The following is a 23920-nucleotide window of genomic DNA, read 5'->3' as shown; positions in this document are numbered from 1 at the left end:
TGCTTGCACAATTGGAGCTAGTGGATACTGTTAATGAACAAATTCTGCACTGAAGGGCTACATGCCTTTGGCCTTGGATTTAATCAATATTTCTCCTCAAATCCACCTGGAAGTAAATGCAAGTGTTTTCCACAAATATTTTGTCAAGATCATTTTGGTTATAAATTAACACTGGAGTTGAATCATCATGAGTCAAAATTGTTGGCTGGATCCAGGCCAGGGTGTGAGCTGGACCTAGAGGTCCACCAATCAGATCATCTCATAAGGAACTCACCGACTGCAGCAGTGTCTCCACCTGGTTGAGCTGCTCCTCACACACTCCTGACTCCATCTGGACTTTACTGACAATCCTCTGAAGTCTCTCCAATCTGAGGATAGAACGATGGAAACGTAAGTGAATAAAGAAATGTTAACACATATTTAAGCACTAAGCACATACTTTTAACAGACTTTGAAATATTTTATGCAACACCAGCCCTACAAGCAGACTTGGTTATCCAACTCACACAGCTCAGACTAATTGCACTGCAAAAGCTTTAGATTTCTTTGTCAAAACAGGTAACGTATTTTAAGCAAGTTATCCACTTACACATCTGGGTGTACATTATACGAGTCGCGGGCTGCTGATTGTTTTTTTAAGATTGGGACCAAATCATCAGAAAAAACGTTAAGTCTTAATGTTACAAGGTTTGAGATACGGTTTTGATCTGACTGGTTTACGGGCTCCCAACTGTTTTTTGACATGTCAAAAAACTTGGGCACTCTCGGCTTGAATTTGTCAGGTGTGACATGTCACGAAAGTAGATTCTGTGTTTAATTTCCATTCACCAATTGAGAAGTGGCTCCATCTAGGACATTTTGCCCATGGTACCGACTGTATCTAACATGTAATGTTGCTGTACAATGTTTCAAAACATTTATGGAGAAAGGAGACAAACTAGTTGTGGCCAAGAATTAGAAATATGAATATTTTGTTGTGCACATTCAATTAACTTTTTCCTCACTGCGTGGTGCAGTTATAAATGAAATTACTGCATATCAGTCCTCCACAATATAGACAGATAATTATGCTAAGATTGAAGATCCATTCTTCACTGTATGAAATTGTTTTGAGATTGCTAGGCAACGCAATCTCACGAGAGATGGCGAATGCCCCCCAGCCAGTGGGAAGGACTGATTTGGTCAGAAGCCCGTATAAGTCCATGCTACCATTTGATCGGTTGTCACAGTCTAACCTCGCTAAGTGTGAGAGGGCATCTAAACTCCCGATGTCATAAGAAGAACATGCAATGTATGCCCATCCTTAAACAATCATCGTCAAATTATAATCATCTGACAAAAGTATTGAATTACACAAATTTCCTAAGCTTGAAGATAAAAAAGTAATCTTTCAGCACAAACAGGCAAACATTATTTAGAACACATAAGCACATATCCCGAGCAAAAAACAAAACTCAATGAAAAGAAAGACTCACTTTCTCTGAGGGTGAAGCAAGTACTCCAAACCATAACTGTCAGTGATGAATGCCATTATTGCACTTGAGTCCTTGCCCAAAATCACCAGAATAAAAGGAGCTGTCTGTGAGAATATCTTACAGCCCGTGACGAATAGTTTTGAGCGTGATGTGTAGCTGAGGCATCTGGCCAGCCATTTTGCGATGCTGTGCTCCGAACAATGTCACCCTAACCACTACACTGTTTCCTTAGAGAAGACCAGCAATGAGGCTGTCTTGTGACAGGGACCGCCCCTGTCCAAACACAACGCCCTGTATTACATGTGATCTGGTGAAGTCAGACCAGTCACTAGGTGAACAATCAAGCGGCATACCAGCATCGTGTTATTGGATTTTCCCAATTGCCATACCATTCATTTTTTCCATTGACCCTCAGGTGCTCAAGTGCACACACTACAGCTGGCCAATCAGAAACATACTAATTGCAATAATGAGAGAATGTGAGAAATGGAACTGAAGTGACTATCTGACAACTGTTTAAGCCACGTCAGTCTAGGTGCCTGCAGCCACTGGTGGACGGGCCAGGACTAATGGGGCTATCTGATCTCACGTCATACTCCTGAATAACAAGAACAATTTTGTTCCTCCTCACATCAAATTCCACAAAAACCAATGAAATACGCAAAAAACTTTTCATACTCACAAATCATTTAACACAGTAAGCTATTATATAATGAAAATAATGGCAAAATTAAAAACAAATAACCACAAATTAAGATGATACACTTTCAAAAACCTGACAGAGGCCAAGGAACCAAACTAGGAAAAAATAGGAATTGCCTTATTGGTTATATTTACTTTCATTTCCAAAGTTCATCAGATCTAAGAGCACTTAACAGACACCTCAACAATGACCTATAACAGCCCTTATGCACCAGGCCTTTCACCACACATTGCTAAACCAGGACTGAGTGAATTTAGCCATGAATTTAGCCATTTAAACTGGTCCGAACTTTTGGGATTTTGACCAGGACACCAGAATTATCAGGTTTTGCCTGGGATTCCAAATGGCCACTGGTTTTCTCAATTTTTGGCATTTGCGCAGAGAAAGGGTGCAAGTTGATGAGGAAGCTATATCTGAGTAAACGGAAAACCTCTAAAAAATATTATATGTAATGAAGGTGATGTATAGTACAGGTTCTCTGTGACATGAGATTGAGTAGGCCGAGTGGAACCTCAAGTGAGGCTTTGATGTAATTTTGTTCCTGCATTTCATAACATAACAGCCAACACACCTCTCAAACTCTGTCCTGAGCAGCCTCTCTCTTTCCAGAATGGCCACGTGCAGACGCCCCCATTCTTTCTCGACGTCGATGGGGTGGTATCGTGGGGGAACTTTGATCTGACCGGCCTGGACCGCACCCTACAGGAGGGGACACAGGATGGAGAGCTGAGCTCAGACAACCTGTTCACAGTTACATGTTTCAACCATCGACGTCAAAGACAGCCAGTGATGGTAAACCGCCTTCTCACCTCCAAAGATTTGTAGATGTGCTTAGAGCGGTTCTTGTCCGATTCCTTTGCTGGGAGTTCAGTCTCTTTGAATTTCAGGAACTGGCGCCACAGAATCTGAAGAGTGACAATACATTGGTGAAACAAGCCCAGGCTTTGATAATGGACTCTGTCCATTAAAAACATCAAAAAGGAAGATGAAGCCTGTTTTTTGGATAACTATTCTTGTGTTTTTTCTTAAAATGGAATTTCCTGTAATTCAGTCCTTTAGGGTGACTGAATCAGAGCTCGTATTGTGTAACGGACAGCATAGTAATGATTGAATTTCAAAAAGTAGAGGTGTTTTCCACATAGTGGTGCATGTTAATTCTTGTACCATACATAACAAGAACAGCACTGAACCATGCTTAGTGCATTTAAATGTCATGTGTGTTTCAATCAGAGCATTTCACTTGTTTTTGTATATTAAATTAAGTCCTTTTCAACAGTACTTAAAGCGTGGGAACATCCATTTGGTTCCCCTGCCTTGTAAAACATAATTATCATGTTGAGTTTCCACTGGCTAAAAACAACACCGTTAAAAACACACTCCCTACATCAAGCTTTACATGGTAAAAAGACTCATCTTAAAATGAATGTCTGCAAAGAAAATTTACACATTTGTCAAATAGTCTAGTGTACAAATCAAAACACTTCCTTTGTAAATAAGTAGAAAACAAATCAACGCTCAACATTCCTGGATTCTGGAGCAGGTATTTGCGGAAGCAAAATAAGCAGCATACAGAGCAATGGTGAAATGCTTGCTATTGAGTGTGCTAAACATGTTCCTCATTTGAAAAAAATGTATGACGAAGAAACAGGTTTGAACGTGTTGGTTCCTCAGGTTTATTCTAAACACTAATTGGCATTCCTGGCACACATACTTATGAAACGGTAATAGATTAAAAGACAGATAAATTCTGGTAGCTTGCTTTGCACACTATTATTAAAAGAACATCCACATTTCCACCACATTTCTTCATGCCACAGTGGCCCAACTATATAACTGTGAATACAAAGCTGTGCTTATTTGTTTTTCGTACAATGAAAATAGAATGCATTGACTGCAAGGTAAGTGCATGAAGACTTAACAGAACAAAACTTCAAAGAGGATCTCTCTTGCAAGCATTCTTGTTTTAACAAACAACAACTTATCGTGTGCCATCCAACCAGGGAGTGGCTGCACAAGGATTTTTGGAAGGATTAGCAGAATAAATGCCATCCTCAGGCCATATTTTTGAGAATTGTTTCTACGGTGCAGCCCCACCCAGCTACAGGTTCAGCCCTGTGCCACACCCTGCCATGAGACAATACTGTCTCTCCTGCGGTACAAAAGCATCTCCCCTCTCTTTCATCTGTTACTGAAAGACAAGGTTAACTTTGAGACACATTACATGTGATGTGCAGCAAATCCTGAATGCAGTTATATCAACTCCAATGGCTTTTGAAAAATGTGATTGGTTTTGATCTGTTCCCTGGACGACAGAAACACTTCCAAACTTTCTGCTCAGAAACACAACTGAACGTCCTGCCAAAAAAACCAAGCCCCAATATGAACAGAGAGTTCAATACAAACCTGTTTATTTTAGTATTTAGAATATGATTCATCGCTCAATCTTCAGAATTGTATCATAAAGACTATTTACAGGCTATACAGCCCTAAGCTTGCTTCTTACACTGCATGAGTAAGCAAACCCACATAAATGCCTGACTCTAAAACTGAACAATGGTGGATCGAGGAGGGGCTTGCATGAATCAGCATGTGGAAGCTCAATTTTTTGGGGGCATATCACTGCGGATAGGAGGTGAAAAGGATGGCCTGACTAAAAATTGAAGTGATGTGAGACTCACCTCAATCTCCTCGTAGCTGGTGGGGAACCTCCTCTCCTCAAAGACGATGGAATGGTGTGTGATCCACTGGAGCAGCAGGGTGACCACCTCGTAGTATTCCTGCCATCGCAGCTCCAGCTCCTGAGGATGATGGTGACAAATAGCATCTTTAACAAAGACAGGAGGAGGGAGCCTCCAGCGCTAACTGGCTAACTCACATACCACCCTCTCTCAATTAGGTCTCACAGCCCTAGGATTGTGCTGCTGGATTGTGCTGCTGCCCCCCCCCCTCCCTGAACAGGGATCCGGTGCCAGAGACTGACACCATGCTGATTCTGCGGGGGGGAACGCTGGGAATGTTCGGCCGTAGGTCATAGACAACCAGGGCTTTGACAGACTCTGGCAGCTGAGGGCTAGTGGACTGGGTCACAAAAATAGGGCTTTCTGAGCAAGACCAGAGCCATGTGTCTACCGGTATCGTGCAAGGTTGGCGATACCACTGATATGACAAATTGAGAAGTAAAGTGAAAGCAATGGGTGACTCATTTTCCTTTGCCTGGACTCCAGTCACAGGATTTTCAGTTTATATTTAAGAAAAAAAAATCAAGGAAATGGAAAACTGAGCACAATAAATGATTATGGATTTAAACTGCAGAAAGGCCATCCAGGTTGCAGATGGTTCATTTTTGTTGTATCAAGGAACACTGTTTTTATACTAGTTCTAAGACAAATTAACTTGGTATAAAATAACAGGAATGTTATTCCATTGACCCTATATGTGGCTTGGGAGCCTTGCTGTCTCCAAGCACAAATTTGCCTGTGAGAACTGGACTGAATCCAGCCCTTTAAACCACATCCCAATTTAGGCATTTCGGGGCCATGGATACAACATCTAATGAAAAAAATGAAGGAAAAAACAGTAACGGCTTACACAACTCCTTAACTTGCTGCAGTTTTTTCAGGTCAGGGGGGACTGGCATGGGTCTTGTGATCATTTCAGAGGCAAAATTGTGATTGTGACGATGACAAAATAACCCACTCATTCATTTAAATTGGGCAACACAGGAACTTTAATTTACACACCAGTGTCTATTATGGACCACTGCCTCAGAAACTCATGGTTTGATGATCTTTGCATTTGCATGTTGTGCATCAGGAAGTGAAGGGAAATATTTTAGTACAAATGAATATTACATTTAATAGGCAATATTAAACTGCATGTCAGTTGAACTGCAACTGACACCAGTCGTGTTTCTGTGCTCAGTACAGTTGATTTTGCCGTTAGCTGCTTTGGCATTCTATAATGACCATGTAGCATCATGTGTAATTGCACAAGCCCTCTGTGCAGCACTGTGTCACATGCTGCCACCCTCCTGCACAGCATTACCATTGTCCAGAATGTCACTAAAGCAACAAAGACCACACCCATTATCTATCAACCTCATGTTAAGCCATCTCACATCAATCTCACATCTCTCAAACTCATCTCAAATCTCTCACACTCATCTAACATCTCCCACCCTTGTGTAACATTTCTCAAATATATTTAGAATCTCACCCTCAACTAAAATTTTCCCACACTTGTATCAATCCTGTCACCCATCTCATCCATTTTACACTCATCTTGGAGCCTATCTGACATGTCTTTACATGTCAAATGTGCTGATACTCACGTTGGCTTTGACACCATCCTGCACATCAGGCACACGGGGCATGGCGTCGTACAGGGAGGAGACATAAGTGATGATGGACTTCTCGTCTGGGTGTGGCACATCCACATCTGCACAAATAAACAAGCAAACACTCAGTGGTGTGGTCATTGATAAAACATGTTATTTTTTCCCATGGTGGTATTTAAAGGGGTGGTATGAATAACCATTAAATAACTGCTGTAAGATACACAAAACTGCTGTGAGTTGCAAATAAACTCTTATACCAAACACACACACAGATAGACAGACAGACAGCACATGCAAACAGACGTTTAGGTATTCAGCCAAAAGTCATGGGATACTAGGTATCAATAACAAGACTACTAATTGATGTGATAAATAAATTGAATCAAGTCTCGGTTAAGGAAAGTGTGTTCACACGCTAAAGAAGACTTTCTGTCTCTTCATCAGAAACAGATTAGAGCAGCACATCAAACAGTGGTCCTTTTTAGGTACTCTTCCATCTCTTTCCAGCTTCCAGAAAATGACTAGTCCTATGCATCGCCGCTAGAGGCTATGCCATACTGTAATTCACACAAACTAATGAGGTTATGGCTCAGACATCTGACAGTCAATCAAAAAGTATTTATATGTGTCATTAGTTAGGGCCCTGTTATCCCAAGAAAAACAACAAACCATCACTGTGTAAATCTAAAAAAGAGAACCTGAAGCTTTTCTGCTTTTTGTGATCAGAACTATGAATAACTTCCTTCTTCCCTCAATTCACAGGGACACATGAATCATGTGCACCATTTCCCTCAGATTAGGGCTGTATAAAATGTCTCCGGAAGGCGAACTTGTTTGCACATGGAGATATAAATCTCACTTAAGATTATCCACACTTAATTCAGACTGAAACCTGGAAGCCATTATAGTCCTAGTCACAACTTGTCAGGCAGTGACCACTGAGACATGGGTGCACTGCAGTTTCTCTCTCTAAATCTCCAGAAGTGCACACAACTGGCCCACACACTTTACTGTAAACAATGGCTTTGGCGGAGCTGTGTAAACAGAAGTTGTTTAATTTAATATGCGTCTTAAGAGATGAGTCTTATGGGCTTTTTTCTCCATTACACCAGCGTAACAAAAAAACAACATTGCTGAATAATTAGAAAGACCGATCCCTGTCTGAGATATCCCTCAGCACAAAGAATATGGCAGAATTTAATTAAGGCTGGTAAACAAGAGCTATAGCAGATAGAAGGATATAATTCAAAGGGAGAAGAATGGTTCTGGGATGTGGGTGTGTCCCTCCCCCTCCTTGTTGCTACATGTCTGTGTGAATATACAGCTGAATGAAAGTAACAAACTGAGATTGTAATTGGTGGTTAAAAAAAAGAGGGGTGTTATGAGTCACACAAGGTTATGTGCTATTCAACAATGGCAGCTGTGTCAAGATGGCAGACAGGGGGCACCAACGTTCTCTCACCCTCAGGATCCAGCAGCCGGGTGACCCCCAGGTCCTTCTCAGCCACACTGAAAGCCTGTTCCAGATTCTCCAGGTTGGACTGCTGGTACACCCTGCCCATGTCAATGAGCCTGGGCCTGAAGAGCACACACGCAACACACAGAGGCAAAGGTCAGACATCCATTACCCCAGGTCAGTTTCAGCTGTTTTCCACAATATGGCAGGAGTAAGTATGGGGATCAGGCAAGCTGATCCTGGAGCAGGTATTTGTTGAAGCAAAATAAGCAGCATACAGAGCAACGATAATTCCCACGTGCTGTGGAATTTCAAAGATATTATTATAAAGCCAGACTGCCGTCTGTTCTTTTTGTGCACATGAATAAGAATCTCTCTCAGTGGTGTAGACACACAAGTGTAGGAAAACCATTCTGGAACCTAAAATAAACACAACGAAAATATGCTGGTGATTTCCCATAGTGATGACAAACAGTATGCGTATTTTGTGTCAGGCTGAAAGAAAAAGAAACAATACACAGTGTTTCAACTTGTCTGTTTCTTTGTCTTAAAAAAGCTCCCTCCACCCTGATGTTACTCCAGCATATCGGTCCAAAACTAACATATTTTCATAGCAAATGGCATACAAGTACTAGTATATAAGCCAGATATTTTGGTGTTAAAAGAGCATGGGTCACACCACCATGAACTCGATTTATTCTTCAGGTCCACCTGCGTGAGATACATAAATCAGAACATCTGCTACTCCTTCCCAGAGGCCATGTGAAGCTGACTGACACATCTCTCAAGTGAAAGGAATGTGGCACATAGTGTCAGAAACACGAGTGCCCTCCAACACTACCCAAATTCCTGGAGGGAAACAAAGAAAATAACCTCTCCCTCTGCTCCCACCCAAACCTTGCCATGCTGCCAGGTAAATGGAACCTCAGAGAGAAAATGAACCCGACCAAACTGCATGTATGTACAGGCAAAAATCTTGCCCTGTGTAGTCAAGGTTACAAACATTAAGAAATTAACTAACAACCTCATCTCTGATGGACAAAGCGCAATGCTAATTTACCCCTTGCTTTTTAAAGAGCATTAAGAAATGTTCACTGAAATAATTATTACCATGAGCCAGAAATTAATTAAAGGTTTTGTGTTGATAAAAAGTATAATGCATTTCAAAATGATTCATGCACTCAAAATGCCTGAGAAAGGGTTTGGTGGATGTGCCAACATGCTAAGGAGCTGGTTTACAAATGTGTGGTATGTCCAGCTAAACACTTACCCTGGGGTTAACATTCACACACAACTTCCCATAAAAGACATCTATACTTGACTATGCAAAATAATGGCTTGGTTTCAAGAAACATTTTTTCTTGACTGTCATTAAAATAATTAAAAGAATTAAAAGCAAAATTACTATTTGTTGTTCCACAAGGGCAGTCTGGCAAGTTCACTAAACTAGTTTATCACCAAACTGAGCAGATGAAAAGTGCATTACTAAAAGTCGCATTACATTACAGTACTTTTAAATTTGAATGTAAATGAGTATTTGGGTAAGCTGGTATCACTAGACTGATGGATCTAAAATATTACTTCATACCCAAGTTACACTCTCTGCAATGAAAAGTAGTTAGGTGGATCCATACACTTGCTTAATGCGGAGGGTGGAGAAGACAGGATAAGAGTGTTCAGAAGTCCTGTGTATCTCAATCTCCCTCATGTTGGACTCTTGTAAGGACAGGTGCCTCCCATGCTGGACGGGGCTGACGGGCCTCTCCCCGTACCGTTGAGCCTGGGAGGCTCGAGCACTGTGGGTGCTGTGAGTGCTGGCCCAGCTGGACTCTGGGTCCCCACTATGGGAGTACCCGCTGGAACGGGCCTCGGGGCTCTGGGAGCCCCGCCCGGAGTCGCTCTCCGACGGTATGTCCTCACACAGCATGACCACGCGATCCGAGAGGTCATAGGATGAGCCCTTCGTGCTGCCACCCGAGATGGTCCGTCGCCGCTTTGGCTTCAGTTTCTTTTTCAGACTTTGCATCATGGTGGAAGCTTGGAAGAAGTCCTCCAGAGGCAGAGAGGGTCGGTACAAACAGGTGATTAGACCCTTCCTAACGCCTTCTTGTTACATACATACTCTTCACTTATTCCGATGAGAATCAGCCTGCTGAAACATGTTAGTCTCCAACTCAGCCTTGAGGGCTTTCATAGACTGAACTAGGTTCTTGGGTCCAAGTCTTGCTTGAGTGCGCAGAGCTTCAGACCCTCCTCACGAACTGTGAGGACTCCTGGTGGTTTCGAGGGGACATTACTTTTGAAGTCATATGCCGATCCACACGGAATCCTACTTTTGGTATCCAAACCCACGTAGCACCCAGAGATCTTGCAGCATGACTATTTTTCCCAAAATTCCTCAGTTCTTGCAATGTTTAGCCAGAAATTCCCCACACATCTGAGCTGCAGGTACAGGCTTTGTACCAGCATTCCATTAGAAAATATTTTATTTTCCACCTGACAAGGATCCAAGCTCAGAAACGGAGAAAAGTATCCCACAATAGGCCTGTGCGATTCGATTTCAAAAAGCGAAAACACGAAACAAAGCACAGACGATCAAGATTACAAAAAAGATCCACGGAAAAAAGATTTTTTAAAACTCTAAAAAGACGATATTACCAAGCACAAATGTGGACGAAAAGGGTAAAAGAGTCTTTCAGTAAGACGGAGAGAGCGAGCGTTGATGTGACCGTGTTCTCCACAGTCCTTCCCTCCTTATGAAAGCCTCTTCCTTGTGTCCTGTGGGTGTTGCTGTTCCTGGCAGACAGACCCAAGCCTCTCTCTCAGTGAGCCTGGCGCTGTTAGTTGGGCGTACCTGCGCTTCGCAGGTACATGCTAGAGTTTCAAACGCACGCCCTCGGGACATCTCTTTCTCTCTCCACCTAATGAGTTGTTGCCATTTGCCACGCCTTGTAGACAAATCTTTTGCTTTCTCCCTCTCCGCCCATCTCTCGTTTCATATTTCCTTATTTAAAAACATGTCTGCAGTTGTTTTGGAAAAGCAGAACCCAGAGCATGGATTTAGATGGACAGGCGGACTGCTTTTAAATCTCCTCCTGCAAGGACTGTTTGCTGTGCCCAGTGAGTGCTGGGAAATTCAGCTTTTCTTTATTTAATCTCTTTTTTTTATTTTGAACAATCCAAGGTAATTAAATATTTGCTCAGTGGCCAACAATAGAGGATTGTGGTTGTACTGAGCAGCTCCCAGGTGTGAATGTGTATGAGTGTGAAGCAGGGTGTTCTTGCAAAAGAGCGTCCGTGCTCAGTGAACCTACCCTGGGTAAATAAAGGTTAAATAAAAAATAAAATAAATAAAAAATACTCTGGGAGAGCAATCACAGATCCACATAAATACAATGACGCACTGGCTTTATAGACTATGATAATGTTTTTAGACAGACGGTTTAATCCATGCCCCCACTTTTCTGACTGAGACAACGCCCTTCTCAGGCATTTTATGCCCTGAGCACTGACTTATTTTTTTCTTTCTGAATTTTATTGAACGAGTCTTCTCCTGAGAAAACGTTCCAAAATGATTTCCAAAGTCAAAGACAAGTCCAGTCAAGAGCCGGAATCCCCTAAACCAAGGTTTTATTGACTGACTGCACAAGAATATATATGAAACAAAGTGTATTCTCATTTTCACCAAGAAGATGTGTTTTATCAAGAAATAAGTCTTTCAGATTGCTACTTGTCCTCTTGGATAAGCGAGCAAACATTTCCTTGCGGTTTAACAAAGGCACTACAGAGAAATGCATAAATGTTGTGTGATCCATCATAACATATTCCAGGGAAAGTTTTACTGTACATGCCATAAAAGTGCGCCAATTCTTTGTTTCAGGCTCATATACAAATTGTCATGTGGCCAAAGGGCATTATTAATTTCAAAGCAAGTTTAAATATTTAACTTCCTTGGTGGTACTGGTACTAATAATCTTCTTGGCTTCAAGTCTTAGAAGAGAATGTATTGATTGTTCTGGTCAGGTTTTGCTAAAAATTTTCCCAATTTGAACTACCATTTTACATGCTAAAAAATATAACCTAATCCTTTTTGTTATCCAGAATGAGGACACATATACATATGCTTCACAGCCTTTGAGAATATGTTTTTTCAGAGACTATAAAATTTGCTGTTTCTCTGTCCCTCTGAGTTTTTAAAGCAAGCTCCTTTATTGGGAGCACTGTTCACTGTTTTCAGATGTTCATTTGTACACAGCAGCATGGCGATTTTTGAGCAATTATCAAAATTAAATACATACGGTGGGAGCAATATGCATGTTTGATAAATATTTTTCAATATTTTTAAAGCATATTGTTTTCCTTTATTCTATAACACTGGAGAACAAGCATTACCACACGATTGCATACACTCTCCAAAATGCATGCACCCAACTGCTGTTTTTTTTTCTAATCCTGAAGAAGCTGCACAGTCATTGCACCAGAGAACTGGGAAACTAATGGAGGTTCTGTTCATAACAAAAAGGGATGGAAGCTACATTTGGCACAGATCCAAACCAAGACAAGTTACAACTTACAGATTGAGCAAATTGTGGCAAAATATACTTAATAAGGTATGTTTATATACTCTAGTAGACTGCAGTGCATGTAATTATTGGTTTATAAGCACTTCTATAACTATTAATAGCACCAAAGACTTTTCCCATGTTATTTTCATATCATCTTATTTAAATGCAACCTTTTAGAAATATGGCACAGTATGACACTTGCACTCCACTTGCTTGTGGGCATGCATACTTTCATTGCAGTTTTTCAAGAAAAACTGTGATTAATTAGCACTGACATGTCTGTACCATTCTGACACAAGGTGATTTGTCAGAAATAAGGTGATGTCACATTCCTGCCCCCATCAGTCAAGTAGAGTTTGACAACCGTAATGTGCTCTAACATGTAAAAAAACAAGCAGGAACGACAGAACGGGGTGGCTAACAATAACCTTGATCAAATTATACAGAAAATATGCAAGAAATCAAACCTTTCATCTCATTTCTGCCATGTTTGCCATGGGAACTGTGCACTAATATTGATGATGTCACTGGGGCCGCCCACCCGGTACTTACTGATGCTTGTGGATGACGGCGTTGAACAGCTTGCCATCCCTCCAGCTGGTGGTGAAGTTGTCGCAGCGGATGCCCTGGTAGCCCTCGGCCATGCGCTGGGACCACAGCAGCAGCTTCTCCTTGGCTGTCATGTCGTCCGACTGCCCGTTCACCTGGATATCTGAGATCTGGATTTGAGATGCAAGTCTGCTATGAGTGACTAGGCTAGGCTAATGCTGCTTTATCTTGTCCGTGCACTGGCGTAGCAGCGTGTTTTCATTGGTGTGTGACCAGTGGGCAGTATACAGTGCGTGGACTTGGTGGTGATGCTTAGAAGCCTCCACCAGAGGGAGCTATCCAGGAAAGCTACGTGCCTTAAAATGGGAAAACTGTTTTACTGAAGACGTCTGTTTGTATGTCTCATGGGCCTGCCAGAAAATTTCATTCAGACTTCAATGATATGAATCATGATGAATCCATTTTTTTTAAATAAATAAGAAGGTAATAAAGGGAATAAAGCTGTCTTTAGATAAAGCAGACTTTTCTGGCCAAATTACTGCAGATGTGCAGCACCGCAAGCAGAAGGGTTCTAACACTGCCTGAAAACACTCATCAAGGCTGCGGTTTTTGAACAATAGTGGCCAGAACCGTGCTGAAGGAAACTGAAAACACATGAACTGAAATGTCTATGAGTCTGTCAACTGTGCAATTCCTGCAATTACTGGCCGATGGAACTCTACTGGAACTGTGTGTGTGGGCCTGGAGATCAGTCAGTCTCATTGCTATTGGTCAAAAGGCCAAATCCATAGATGAACACATGGGCGAGCGCCAATTCTTTGTTAAAGGATTGAATGAAGAGCGGGCTCGGGGGACGGACCTGGTCCTGCTGACGGGCTGGTGCCAGGAAGTCTGCAGGGCGGTGGCGGTACAGACGTGATCTGTGCCAGCCGCCCCACCCTCTGCCCTCCAAAAGAGGCACGAGGGTGCTCTTTAGAATCTTGCATGAGAACAGAGTCAGCTTTCTCTAAGGGACCGCTTTTGGACTGTAGGCAGTGGGGGAGAGGGACGAGTGAGTCATCGCTGGGGCTTCCCTCGAGCTCTGCAATGTGTCCAGATCTGTGGTCCGCTTGTTCTCTTAAGAGGCTGCTTTCAGTCTCAAAGAGTATGATGGGGGCAGAGGATCAAAGCTATGGCACCAATCCCCAGGACCCACTGTGCGGCAGCGCCTTGTCTCTGCGTGTGTGTGCGCGCGCGCGTGTGTGTGGGCATGTGTTTTTGCATGTGAGCGTGGGTGTGTGTGTGTGTGTGTGTGCGTAGACTCTGACTCATCAGGCACCCACCCTCTTACAGTTTCCTTTTCAGAAAGAAGAGATTTTCCTTTCCTCACAGACTGTTAGAGAAACTTAACTCTTCAGTGACTGCACAATGTGATCCGCAGGGCTGGACTCCTCTGCACATACGCTTGGCACACGGAGTTCCATACTGTGCCTTCAGTGGGTCATGCACCATATGTGATGCATTGCCATGAACGATTTACCCTACCCACATCACAATATTCAACAAAGACCAAACAGCAAGTCAGCCTCTGTGAACATTCTGTAACTGAAAATACAAACCGCCAAGTCTGGCGGTATGTGTATCGATGAATAACACAAACTTTGGCAATGTGCTGTCCACCTTTTTCATTGCTTTTTCTGACCTCCATTAAGTAAAATATCCTTTCTCAGAATAGGAACTACTTTAGAAATAGTGTAACAACTATAAACAACCACAAAGCCAATCTGCCCAAGAGACCCAGTAAGATACAAGTTCACCCCAACCTAATAAACTCTTCACCTCATCAACTTTCTGTATTTGTGAATAAGAATGTCAGGTGTCATAAAATCTATCTCTCAAAGTATATCTGCATGTGTGGATACATAAAAGCTTATATACCATGATAAATTGTATAAATTGTAATTTTTGTCTTTGAATCACCAGCCCAACCACACCCTCCTCTCTGCTCTTGGGAAATACTGACTCACATGGCCAACAAAATGGACGCTGTCCCAGATTCAAATCTCCGTTCCAAAGCACTACTGCAATTGAAATAAGCCTGATTTCTTCCTTTTTTCCATGGTAGAAAGCTCTTAATGAGTGAACAGCTTTCTTGTCTGGGGGAAGCTTGGTGGAACAAAGCGGGCTTATTGACTCATACCAGACTGCTTTAAATAAACGTCTGCGTTATTTTACAAAATGCTCAAAATGAGAATCATATGTGGTGCGGTTTGAAGAGAAATTCCCAAAAGCACAGAAAAAAAGAATTTGAAATGAGTGAATTTCATTTCGGCCAGTGCAGCAGACAAACGGCTTAAGAGCTGGACTGTAGCAGCACATGACAGGTCTGGAACAGATTGGAGCGGAACTGGAGCAGACCACAACCTGTCTGAACAGAACTGGAGTGGAATGGAGCTTTGAATGGAGAGGAATTTGATTTGATTGGAGCAAAGCAGAGAGGGAGGGAGTGGAATGGAATGGTAACCAAACACTGACAGCATTTGACACCTGGAAGTGAAGGATGATGGTCCATATCAGCCCCAAGGTCAGCTTGGGATTCCCATCGGCGATGTCATCATTCCTGATGTTCACCAGCTTAACCTGTGGTAAAGTAATGCAAAATATTAAAGAGAAACAAAGTGAGGATGTGCTGGGGCACATGTAGTATCACACCCAGTCACCAAAAAACTGCTAAGATAAGCAGCACAACTAGCTAAAATGTGATTCTGACATCAACTGCTGCTTATATGATGTGTCAAATCACTTCAGAGTAAATAATAATACAGAAAATTCAGTTATGTAGAGAAAAATTCACAAGAGGGTGTATAAAAAGCACAGATTATTCAAGTAATCCTTTAGCATCAGCCATTTAAGTATATCTAAGGTGTTAAGACCACACACATCTGGAACAGTAGACAGGCACCTGGGTAACTAGGCAACACCTACTAGGCAACACCTACAAACAAACAAACACACAACTCAGTGTTTTTTATTTATTTATCAGTGTCCAGGTTGCAGATATAATTATCATCAGCCTCACTGGATTCTGCCAACTTTGGTATCATCTAAAACTATAACTTCAAACTTAGTTAATTTACTTCTTTATCTTACATATTGCAATAGCTTTGAATTTTATCCAACAGTAAAGTCACTTCACTCTACACTTTCATCAGTCCCTCTTTGTAAATCAAACAGGGTTGTAAGCTTGTGGGAATAACCCAAAGGTTCCGGCAGTGCGAATACCACATTTCTCAGCCGGGTTCTGCCTGTGCCTTACCTGCCGGTGTTTCAGGAAGTCCAGTGCTATCTGCACATTCTGAAGTTTGTGGAAGCGCATTCGTCCTTTCTCACGGGGCTGCGGAAAAAGAGAGGGAGGTTAGCTACGCAGCTGTTATAGGCACCCTTCCAACAGACGAAACAACACAAAGCGGAGCTGAGAAACCAACTGGTGAGGAGAGTGCGGAACTTCTACCCTCAGTCTGCAGCAGGAACCATGAAAGAACCTTACTGGTTCCATGGAATGATTCTGTCCCATGGAAATGCAGTCCAAAACTATGACCACAAGAAATTGGCAGTAATGCTGGCACTGGGACTCATTGTAAATGATGCTCTAATCTCATACTGTAGATCTTGTAATATAGGTAGAATGAATGATTGACTTCATTGTACAGGAATTAATAACCATGTTAGCAATGCACAAATATCACAGATTACAGCCAATCACCACAACAGACGCATGTTTAAATGAGATGCAGTTTCCGCCAATACAGACAGAACCATGGCTGTTCTGGGGAAAAATGACCACTTGTTTGTGAATTTCCAGCAGCTAATGAAGCACAGCAAGCTTTGAATTTCAGTAAATATGCCGGATCATTTATTCATTGGTGGAAAGTAAAACGAGAACTAAGGCTATCATGGCACCACATTTTAAACTGCTTCTAATTTTTATTCACAGCGAAGCTGAAAATTGGCCGTAGATTAATGTGCATTTGCTTTGAGGTCCAGAGAAAACAGGACACAGCATGATTATTTCTGAATTCTCTTCCCATAGCTTTGCATATTCAGCTTCTAGAACTCTAGACAATAATGTTAGTAAGCTGTGGAAGAGACTTCCATGACTTTCATAAATCTGTCATGTAACCCCCTTCAGTAGCTGTCAAATTACAGTGTAATGGTGCTGAAGAGGTTAGCACCACTTTTAGCCTTTGTAAGTTTGTAAGCCATGAAAAGAGGATAATGCTGGCCAAAACAAAAACGCAAGACAACAGGAAGTGACATCATGCATGGCCCAGCCTCTGGGAATCACCCATGCCATGTCAAGGAGGTGCCCGAGTTATAGACCCACTCACCAACCGCAAGTTCCTGACAACGTCCCGCTCCCTCGGCTACCCCAGCAAGAGCAGTGCACGAGAGGAGGCAAAGGCGAAAGGGGAAAGGTCAGGGAAAAGGTCAAAGGCCCACAAACAGGGGGGTAGAAAAGGAAAAAAAATCAGGAGTCAAACAAGTGCACACAGTTTGCAGGAGGAAGCCAAGGTGGGGTTATTGTGTTAAAGCCACACAGAATTCTGCAGGACCAAAGGCTAAGCAGGATTCAGGTGATGCAGCAACGGGAAGCTAAAAATCCACCCAAACACACATACAGAGATTTTGGTAATTCTGAAAACTAGTGTTTTATTGCAACCCATTTCCCACCATTGCCCTCCACCCCAAGGTTCTCTGATGAAAATGAACACTTTAAAAAAAAATGAGAATAATTTTTTTTATGTAATATAATGTACATAACTGATGGACAGACAGCCTTGTATGTGTCTCAAGAAATATAGGGGCTAACGTGTGGTCATTGCTCTTAAGAATTTATCTGAAATAACAGCAAGTGCCTGTACTTGAATGAATATTTAAAGGAGTTTGAGACATCCTTCTGGCTGCGTGCAGCAGCTCAGCTACTGGTAATAGAGTTCTTTTCCTTTTCTGAAGCACCATAGGCAGGCTTTTTAGAAATAGGCCCAGATTCAATGTAACCACAGTGTCCTTTCTCTATAATCCCAAGGAACAAATTTAAGTATGTGATACATTTATTTCGCTTCCCACCGAAACGTTCCTTTTCATTTCAGTGACTGTCAAATGTAAAATGTAGTTCTAGCATTGAGAGCCAGCAATAACATGTAATAAAAGTGCAAGGACACTTGGGTTAGACTGCAATCCGAGCCTAGGTCTCGCTGCGGTCGTACGGCAGCGCGGGGTAAAGGGGGGAGGAGAGAGAGGTGGAAAGGTGGCAGGCCGGGGAGGACGAGGTCAGCGGTTGGGTTTCTGCGGAAGCACTGGTCAGCCCGTGTGAAGGTCAGCGGCCATTCGGCTCACCAGTGTATCCCCGGAGAGCACCTCCAGCAGGGAGATGAGGTTGTGTCCATCTCGCAGGTCCTCATAAAGGTCAGTCACATGGCGCTGAGACTGTGGGAGAGAAGAGAGCACGCTCAGTAAGACAGATCTGCCATCAATGTCACCTTGAAGCCATGTTAGAGAGGAGATTAAATGGTCATTTTCTTTTTATCCTTTTTTTAAAACACAATTTACCTGTTACATAATCTACTCTGTGCCATTCAACCACAAATCAAGCACATCTTGATGTTATCGCAACTTCAAAAGAGCAATTTCAAAGTCAAGTGTAAAAAAAATTACCTAAGGTCATTATTTATAATGTTCTCAAGCTTTGAGTGAACGCATTTATTGTTTCTTTCAAGTGATGCCTGAAACTGTTGGAAGGTTTTTTTCTTGCTTATATGAGTAGCTTGTCTTTTGAATTTTGTATCAGCATGTTTTAAAGAAACAGTATTCAAGATTCCATATTTCATAGCGAGATATTTTTCCTAAAAGCATAGCGAGATGTTTTTCCTAAAATTTTGGAATGTTGGCCGGATAAAATGTTCTGCACCACCTGGAGACATTGCCACCTGCAGTGAAACCCTCGGTTAAAAATTTAAAACCTGAAGGTGTCAAAGAACACTGGCTTCAACAGATAGCCAGCTGCCACTGGAGCCGTAATGGCAGCTGTGCTTCCTGGCAGGTGATGGATCAGTGACAGATTCCAATAAAATAAAAAACAGTAGAAACAACAAGGCAGAAAAAATGGATTAAATTCCTTTTCATTGCTCCAAGCAATAGACTCATTTGAACACGCAAGATGCACTGAATGAGAAGCCAGCAGGGCCTGTCTGAATGTCAAAGACCCTTAGATACCAGAAAGGACAAATTTCAAATCTGCTTGACTGCAATTGCCCACAAAGTTTCATCTCTGTTCTCTCTCATACACACACTTCATGTATGTATGTGTGAGTGTGTGCATGTGCATGTGTGTGCACGAGTATGTGTGTGTGTACATATATATATATGTGTGTGTGTGTGTGTATTTACAACAGAATTTAACTTAAAACAGAATTAACTTGAAATTGGAACCAAAAGTTTCCCTGAGGGCAGTGATTTTGTATGTAGATAAAAGTGACAGCCCACACTCTTTTGAAGCACATAGCCCACAGGTAGTGGAGAGTAGTTGTTGTATCTCAGTGATGAACTATTATTCCAAATAGACTGAAGGTTGGGTTCCCAGTTGAAGCAATGCCATTGTGCCTTTTCACCTGAATTTTTTCTGTAATATCAGCAATGAGAAACAGGCCATTCACTCTATGGTTAATTGGGGTAATTAGCCAATAAAAAATGTCACCATACACTAGTTAATAGGCTGAGCGGCAACAGTAGTCAGTAACAGCAAGGTGTGGCTTTTTGAAATAGTTGTGGCTTTAGTTGTTCAGTGCAGTTTAAAAGTTGCATTGCTTTGAATGTTTTATAATTATTATATCATATGTGCAAAATGATTTTCTACTGAGACTGAGATTAATTGCTTGAATATCAATTTATCAAATAGAAACATGTCAAAATAAGTTTTAAAAAGTTCCATATGGCTCAGATATTGGCACATGTGTAACAGACTGAGGAAAGTCAAAGCAATGCAGCTTATACACTTTGCTGTGAGTGACTGCCAACAACAGAGTCAGTGTTTCTCCTCTCATTTAACAAACAAATCAGTCAAAAATCACTACCAAAGCAGTAGAGTGCAGAGCCTTTTGTTACATGCAAAATGTTTATTTATTGAACAGACTGCTCACAGCCACAAAGGCTTCTTATGCCACAGGGCATGACCTCTCAGGTTTAAAAGTGGAAATAAAAAGTTTTAAACAATTTTATTATCAATTTATATTTTGTCATGACCCCAGCTGATTCCACATTTGTGTTTTTGTTTATCAGGAGGACACGTTCCGTGTGTTTTATGGCTTGCATTGTGTAACGTTAGCACTACGGCATAAGAGCCCTCAGTGGGGTTCCAGTTTGGAGAGCCAGCAGTAGGGGGCAGGCTACATGCAAATAAACCAGGGCGCTCTGCACTCCAGCATGGGCTTGTTCACAAATGGCACCTACCTCAGCGCTCCAGTGCTGGAGGGAGGAGGAAGGAAGGATGGAACGAAAGGATAGATTGAGAAAAAATAGAAATGGAAAGCAAAAATTAAAAAATGAAGGCAGGGGAGAGAACAAGAGAGCACAGGGTGAAAGAGAAAGTGAGGGAGGGATAAAGGGTGGATGAGAAGAGAAAAATGTAGGAAAAAGAGAGATGAAGGCACAGTGAAAGAAAAGATAGTAAAGATAAATGAACACGAGTAATTGGAAGTATAATTAATTGAAAACAAAGACAGAGATGACGAAGCCAGATTGAAAACAGAGGGTATAAAGGGGTAAAGAGGAGGAATGGGAATGCTTAGTAGACATATTTTTCTCTTCTACTTGTTTGCATTTTCATCCCACTATGGAAATGTAGAATTTTTGGTTCTTTTTACATTAAAAAAGATGAATATTACTGAATACAATATAATTTCATATTTAAAAATCTGTCCTTGTTTAAGTAGTACATTCACACAATATTCTCCAAAAAACACGTGCACGCACATAATTACAAAAAATAACACACAAGGCTATGCAAGGCATTGAAGGCAACGTATTCTAATGCGTGAAGCAGTAACAGTTTGTGTGCAAAAACAAAGGAAGCCTGTAGCTTTTATGTGACCAAGCAGCAGTAATGAAAAATATAGCATAGCAAAAAAGTAAATGGTCAAAAATGTGCACTGTAGGTAAAGATGTCTTTTCAATAGTTCAGTAACTTTACGTTTTTTGCAAGCAGGTACATTTCCTCAAATTACCGCTGCATTGTAAAAACGAATTCCTACCCACGGTACAAGAAAAGCACCAATAACATAATTACCATGCTACGCACATTCTAAATGCAAATGCCCATTTGGTAACACTCTGGCCACTAGGGGTTGTTGTTGCTACATTTTGTTTCTATGAATGTTTCCCTCACCTGTGTGCAGGTATAGTTACATATAAAGAAAGGTTTGGTTGATGGCTTCTGGGAGCTATTTTGGAGTTGTTACGCATTCTCTTTTATAACAGACTACGGAATTAGGAAAATATTTCCAATTACATGAAACTGCTCATGAAACTGCTCTATGTATTAAGAGCCAGGATGTTAAATGCATTTATTATTCCAACCACTGAGGATGTGCAAGCCAATGCACTTCTAGTGCCGGTCCCAAGCCCGGATAAATGGGGAGGGTTGCGTCAAGAAGGGCATCTGGCGTAAAAACATATGCCAAATCAAATATGCGGATCCGATCCGCTGTGGCGACCCCTAATGTGAACAGCCGAAAGAAGAAGAAGAAAAAGATTAAATTCCTTTATTCTAAACTTCAAGAATCTGCATTTACTTCATTTTACTGTCTGAGGTATGAAGAATTACAGGAATGAAAAAAGTACTCTTTATTTATTACCAGGATTTACAAGCATACTAGTCTACAAACTTGAGCCCCAGCCAGTAGCTCCCAATCAGTACATTAACATGGAGACCTGGAATGGCCTATACTGCCACACACTAGGAGTGTTATTTAAATCCCTGAGTTATGACTTCATGTCAACAGACAGAATCTTTTTACAGATCCCACACCTGTTCGCTCATGATCTGTAGGACCAGGTGGCATGAAGACGGAACAGGCATTTGCAGAACAGCACGAGGGAACTTTGGACCCAGGCTCTGAGGCATTCCCAGATAGCCCTGCTCCTGTCCTCTTCGCCTGCTCGGGGTGGCTGCACACGGGGTGGTAGCTTGTAAGAGCTCCTGTTTGTTTAGACTGCCGCAGTTTGAGTTTACGCTCTCGTTTAAAAGGGGCCCATTAAATTAAATTCCATCTGTCAGCAGCTTCCAATGGTCACGTTAAAGGGGCTTCGAGTGTCTGTTTATTCACTGGGGAGCCGATGACAGAGGAATTGCACTTATCCTCCCCCTTCCCTGCAGAGATACAGTGATACGTTGTTTGATCCTGTCTCATTTGCAAAACCACGGACGTCTTGTCAAGGTTAATCCAGTTAGCCTCATCGGCAATTACAGAACTTACAGGACCTTAATGACAGACTCCACCGAAGGCACCTCTTTTATCATTGCGAGTTGCTCATTTTCACAAGTACAGCACATTGCTGTTTCCCTACTTTTACATTAGACAACACTTTGCAATCATATAATCAAAGGTGAGCATAGCTACTTTTTGTGTATAGTTTATACATTAAGCTTGTATATGCGTGTGCATTTAGCCTGCTATGCATGCGACTGCATTATTTTACTGCCTTCATTAAAACAAAATAAATGCTGTTCGAGGTCTTGCAGTTGGGCAGATTTTAGTAGGATAAGTCACACTATGTGGATCATAATTTAACACAGCTAGCCTTTCCCCCACCTGCAGCTCAACTCCCCACCCACACTCCACCCATACACCACCCACAGCAGATACCTTTGCTTCCGATCTGCCTCCCACAGTTCCTTATTTAAAAAGATTTACATTCCTGCTGTCGAATGGAAAATATCCCTTTATAGCCTGATGTGGCCAGACCCACCCTAAAGCTGAGAGCAATGCACGGGCAACTCCCTTTAAAAACATACAATAAATATGCTTGATCACTGGGCCACTACAGCTTTATTCTTTAACAACCAGTCTCTTAATGAATTTTTTAACCACTCAAATCAATTTCAAAGCTTTGCCATGGTTTATATCTTGAGATGATTTTTCGAACAAATGCCTACTTTCCGAAGACAGGGATACCATTGTCTAACAGTGGCACTGCTGCCATTTATTTGTTCACAGAATTATGGACACTGTAAAAATATCTTTAGACTCTGCCCTCGGATATTTGCAGAACATTATGACCAAACGGATGTCCTGACGACACCCTTAAAGGATTGGCAGATTCAATGCCCTTGTCTAACAGTGATCTGATTTCTGTTTTAGTTGTCACAGAATTATGGGAACTATGAAAAGCACACTCCAGGGAGGTGAAAAAATGTATGTTCAATCTATTTGTCTTTTGAGACCCCTCAAGGCTCAGAGTATCTGAGAGAACAAGATCCCGTGAAGTCTGATGGAAAAAACCTGAGAAGAAGAACCATGGGAAGACCCAGACAGCCGCCTCATTCGAAAGCCCAGGGCCCCAGCCGTCTGCAGGCCAGTGAGCTACCGTTTGCCCAGGCCTCTGGACGTGTGCCCAGAAAAGAATATGCCGCCTGAGAAGAGCAAAATAATTCCAGATGTGTGTGACTCACTCTCACACAAACGCGGCAAAAAATAGAATACGTTGGCCTAAGACTGGGGACGCAGAGCGTTAGCTGCAGGCTGCGTGGTAACCGTATGAATAATGGCCTTTTGTGCAGCAGTTTTTCTTTCCAGAACCACC

The 23920-nt window shown here is 41.9% G+C and overlaps 1 protein-coding gene across 28 annotated transcripts in view; it reads right to left on the bottom strand.

The window, feature by feature from the left end:
• The window catches only part of LOC118227443 (plectin-like), a 191827-nt gene that overhangs the window by 26535 nt on the left and 141372 nt on the right, over nt 1-23920 (bottom strand). For 11 of the 28 annotated variants that reach the window (XM_035417968.1, XM_035418048.1, XM_035418081.1 and 8 more), the window contains 12 exons: nt 20570-20584; nt 18461-18550; nt 17452-17487; nt 16380-16457; nt 15611-15703; nt 13088-13254; nt 7977-8092; nt 6509-6615; nt 4857-4976; nt 2988-3083; nt 2750-2877; nt 275-368 (listed from right to left, as the gene is read on the bottom strand). In XM_035417968.1, coding sequence (XP_035273859.1) covers nt 275-368; nt 2750-2877; nt 2988-3083; nt 4857-4976; nt 6509-6615; nt 7977-8092; nt 13088-13254; nt 15611-15703; nt 16380-16457; nt 17452-17487; nt 18461-18550; nt 20570-20584 — 1140 coding nt within the window. The remainder of the gene's footprint in view (nt 1-274; nt 369-2749; nt 2878-2987; nt 3084-4856; nt 4977-6508; nt 6616-7976; nt 8093-13087; nt 13255-15610; nt 15704-16379; nt 16458-17451; nt 17488-18460; nt 18551-20569; nt 20585-23920) is intronic. The other 17 variants (XM_035417974.1, XM_035418062.1, XM_035418099.1 and 14 more) reach the window with 3 other exon arrangements.

Source organism: Anguilla anguilla, chromosome 1 (assembly GCF_013347855.1).
Source record: "Anguilla anguilla isolate fAngAng1 chromosome 1, fAngAng1.pri, whole genome shotgun sequence".
NCBI classification, from domain to species: Eukaryota; Metazoa; Chordata; class Actinopteri; order Anguilliformes; family Anguillidae; genus Anguilla; species Anguilla anguilla.
Note: the sequence above shows the minus strand (reverse complement) of the source record. Positions and strands in the feature narration are given on the sequence as shown.